The 4,408-nt window shown below is 50.6% G+C and overlaps 1 protein-coding gene across 1 annotated transcript; it reads right to left on the bottom strand.

Annotated features, from left to right (window-relative positions):
• Window positions 1-664: 664 nt before the first annotated feature.
• LOC146183310 (piwi-like protein Siwi) lies at window positions 665-3,586 on the bottom strand. Its single transcript, XM_084609109.1, has one exon. The coding sequence runs from the start codon at window positions 3,559-3,561 to the stop codon at window positions 1,030-1,032; it is 2,532 nt and encodes an 843-aa protein (XP_084465235.1). The 5' UTR covers window positions 3,562-3,586; the 3' UTR covers window positions 665-1,029.
• Window positions 3,587-4,408: the final 822 nt, after the last annotated feature.

Genomic DNA, 4,408 nt, shown 5'->3' with positions numbered 1-4,408 from the left:
CTCAAATTCCTGCCTGCAAACTAGCCACCAATTTGGCTAGCAAATGGATGCTAAATCTGAAGCGAAATGGTTAGAAACCATCCTGAACGCTGCACAACGGACGGTAGCATCAGTGCATCATTTTTGATACGAAATCATGTGCATATTTTTACTAACGCGTTTCTCATTTCTGGGCACGCTGCGAGACAGCGGACCGTGCCGGTCTCAGATGGAGTCCCCTGATTCGTCTGAGCGCTACGAGATGGCAGTTCGCCCAGCGGAAGTGCAGCAATGCTTTTCAATTTGGAAAAGGCGCTTTTTAAAGGCCATTTTTTTTTTCGGAAGATAAATTGTGCCGCATTATTGTCCATTATTAACCGCAATTGTGTAAAGCAGTGGCTTCGTACACGCGTAAGCAGCGATAAAGTTTTGGTGCCCTTTTTTTTTTTAATTTTTATTCAATGTGATGACATTTTAACAGTGAAACATATCCTGAAACATTGCAAGGCACTAGACCCTTGCCAAAAAACATCAACTCAAAGTGGGTTACAGAAATGCAAACTTTGTACGATAACGAACTAAATTGCATTCCAGCAATAATTTGAATAACTGCCTTTTTTTTATTATTGTTGCTTCTCCAAAGGAGAAGCAACAATATGTAAAAAATAAAAAAAAGGTTACAAACAAATCTTTTGGCCTGCAGCATGATAATGGAAAACATTAAAGAGCAGCACACCCCAACAATGTTACAGGTGGCTCAGTCACCAGCATGTGAGGTACCCTTTGCAGCTGGATAGAACACAGCCACCAAACCAAGCATCTCGTTACGCCTGGCATTGATGGGAGGATACTGCTTCAGTGTTCCTACGCCACTTGTACAAGGCGTGAAATGTAGGCAACGAAAGGAAGAAGGGGGCATGGAAATCAAAATACAAAACAGAGAAGGAACTCGAAAGTACAAAGCAGAAAGGACGTCAAGGATTGAGAGGCGCAGCTGCTACAAGAACGCAAATGAAACTGGCAGTGCTTGTGGGTCTCGATGGGCGCTTATTACAAATAGAAGAGAGTGGTGGACAATCTCTTGTGTGGCTCAGCGTGAAGACTCTGGCCTGCCAGAAATGCCAGCTTGTGGGCATACTGGCATGGAGCAGGAACACGGATGGTACCTGGCCAATTGAAATACAAGTGAGTGAGCTTGTAGGAGAGTCTCTGCATGTGCTCTGGCTTGAGCGTGGTGGTATCGTGGATGACATTGAAGTGAGTAGGAGCCACTGTGCCCTGACGCACACTCTGCGAGACAAGGTAGAAGTCGTACCGTTCTGGCCGGGTAACCATGTTGTCAATCACTGTTCCTGGAGGCGGGTTCTGGTAGCCACCCCTGTTGTCAATGCTGAAGAAACGGGCTGCTATCCTCTTGGTCACCACAACAAATGCGAGCTGAGGTTCTCTCCCTGGAAACATTTCGGTCAGTAAGCTTTGGATTTGGCCAACCTCCCACTCCTGCACCTGAAGCAGCTGGCCATACGACACACCATCACGGAAAAAGAGGATGCGCTCTGGAACTGCATTGTTCTCTTCCTGGTACTGTTTCATCGACAATGCCAGGTGGGTCTTCAGTGCACTGCCGAGCTCCTGGTGAGTCTGGTGGAAGCTCACACGTGAGTACCATCGAGTCAGGGTCTTGTTCAAACTGGCCACAAAGCCACAAGCTGACAGTCCCTTCTGGCGGCAATCGTGGTAGGTGTCGTAGCCGATACACATGACGTTTTGAAGCGGGATCTCAACAGCCCAAGCTTCTCCACCCAACTTGCAGTTCATCTGGATGGCCACCTTTGTTGCCACAGACTTCAGGTTCTTCTTGTTGCTGATGGTCCTGCCCAGCATCACCTGGGTGTGCAGTCCCATGTCAACGCAGGCAACCTTCTTGAGTCCATCGTAACGGTCCTTGCGGTTGTTGGGGAACACCGCCATGAGCATCTCAGTCTCCCGAGGGACATTCTTGAGGCCGTTTATGTAGCTGCCCACACGGTCATCATCCAGAGCAATCACCTGTGGCTGCTGCAGGGTCACTCCCATTGGTGGGCCCACACACATGAGCTCACGCACAAACTCTTGCGCATTCTTCATGTCACGGCGGGTGCACACAACCACCCATGATCGGATCTGGATAGCCTTGAACATAGTTTTGTCTCGCATCTCGCGCGAGAAGTCTGCCGTCGACGAGTTCACGGGTGACCTGATGTTGTTTCCATGAATCACTCTCTCTGGCTGCACTTGACGACCAGAGATCTCAACCAGCTTTTCAGAAAACTTCAACCCCCATTGGTCCATCTCCTTTGTGACCTGTGGATTTCTGGTCATGTTCTTCATAAACTCCTGCAAGTTGACAACACGCTTTACGGGGTCCAGCTTCATTTCACTGGCCAAATCCTTCATGATGGTGAAGTTGGAGCGGATGTCGTCAGTGAGCCCTGTGAGGAAGCACAGCTCGGGAATTAGGTAAAGGTTGTCAGTGCGGCCCACCCGTATGTCCCTCTCTCTGGGACGGCACACGAGCAGTGGCTGGTTCATGTCCCAAATGTCCTTGTTGTAGTGATCTTTGTAGTACTTCAGGTAGGTGATGGGGCCCTCCTTGGTGTCAAACGTCTGCTGTGGGTTCTTAGACCAGTCAATGTCGTCCACACGATACGTCTTGTTGTTGTACCTGGTCATGACGATTGATCCAACGACAGCCTTCATGACTTCGTCCTTGTAGTTGCCACGGGTAGACTGCTGCAGAGACCCAAGCAGGTGGAGCACATTCTCCGTACGCAGAACCTTGTGCACTGTGTCGACCACCATGAGGATGCCTCCGTCATGCTGGCCCACAGCAGTGGTCAGGCCCTCCCAGATCTCCAGGCTGTGACGGCTGATAGGCTTTGGACCAGCAGCATTGAAGAACTGACGCCGGATCTGGACAAACTGCATACTCTCGAGGTTCCTTCGCATTTGAGTATTGAAGATCCTGAGCAGCTCAGGGTTGTTCGGTGCCAGCTCCTGGACATGCTTCACCGTGATGCGGATCTGGGCACCATCAGTGCGCCGCTGAGAGTACAGTTCCGTCACCTTGTGCTCCAGACGAGTGGAACTCTTCAAATCAGACATGCCATCAAATATGTAGCTTCCTCCGAACCTGTCCCGGTGATCCCTTAGAAAAGCACTACGCAGCCGGGACGACTCAATGTTCGGTGCGAAGTCCACGTGATACTGTTGAATGGCCCAGTTTGGCATTGTCTCCAGGCGGAAATAGTTTGACAGCAGCCTAATAGGGTTCCCAGTGGTACCCTTTTTGTCAGTGATACGCTGTGGCCGGGTGGCAAGGATAGCAATCTCATCCCGCCGACCACGGCGGGCGCCCCTGCCTGCAGTGTCTCCTCCGGCCAGGCTCATGGCGCCCATCTGCTCGGTGGGCGGCTGAGGGGGTGCCTGAGTAATATCTCCAGGTCGCACTAACGTTCCAGGCCTATGAGCAGCACGCCCAGTTGATGACGCCATTGTTGGTGCCGGCTGGAACGCTGCCTGCTGCTGTGGTGGCGCAGCCATGGCACCAGGCAGTTGCTGGTAGCTTGGGTGCTGTTGTGGCTGTTGCTAGTATGCCTGAGGTGGTGGCTGAGAAGGCCCAGGGCCCTCGAAGCCAGGTCGACGTACCCCAGCTTCCTGTGGAGGGGGTATGTTGCGGGACTTGCCCCGCGACCGACCCCGTGCACGTCCTGTAGGCTGATCAGACATGTCTTGTATTGAACACGGCGGATCACAAGAACGCTTGGTTCGACACTGGCAGTATTTCCGGGCGTTTAAAATAAACCGCACATTCACAATGCTACTGCAGGCGTAAAATATCAAAGCTGCAACCGGCTACAACTAAACCCGTAACTCAAACTCGTAGCAACTTGCCGCAATCGACGAACCACCTACCCTACCTACCACAAATGTTACAACTTCCTAGACTAGGCCTACCACGCGCCACGTCACGGCTACGCAGAGCTACCTGGTGGCGCCAAAGCCACCTAGAAATTAATGCTGCATTGCCATGAGTGGCAGGCTTTTTTTTTTCTTCCAAGTACGGCCGCCACGTCCTCTTCCGCAGCAACACATGCACATTAGTTCTCAAAGAGGTCCATCAAAAATCAGAACGTCACCAGAGCAGGAAATTTAAACTGGTTCTACAAAAGCAGCACCCAGACTAACCACTGGGCGGGCTGTGTGTCCGAGAAACAATTCCAACATTTTGAAATCGGCAATTTAAAGCATCGATCAGCGGTAATCAATTTGAATAGGTATGATACGGAAATAATTAAAACTTTACCATAGAATTAGACTGCCTTTTTTCCGATTGATGCATTCCCGGATAACACAATGTTCTGGCTACTACGTTCAAAATTTTGACAAA

This window comes from Amblyomma maculatum, chromosome 7 (genome assembly GCF_055883805.1).
Source record: "Amblyomma maculatum isolate TAMU_Amacu chromosome 7, ASM5588380v1, whole genome shotgun sequence".
Lineage (NCBI taxonomy): Eukaryota > Metazoa > Arthropoda > Arachnida > Ixodida > Ixodidae > Amblyomma > Amblyomma maculatum.
This window is presented reverse-complemented; position numbering and strand designations above follow the sequence as displayed.

Excerpts from the sequence above, each read along its gene's own strand:
- LOC146183310 (XM_084609109.1), bottom strand. The coding sequence starts at position 3,561 with ATGGCTGCGCCACCACAGCAGCAGGCAGCGTTCCAGCCGGCACCAACA.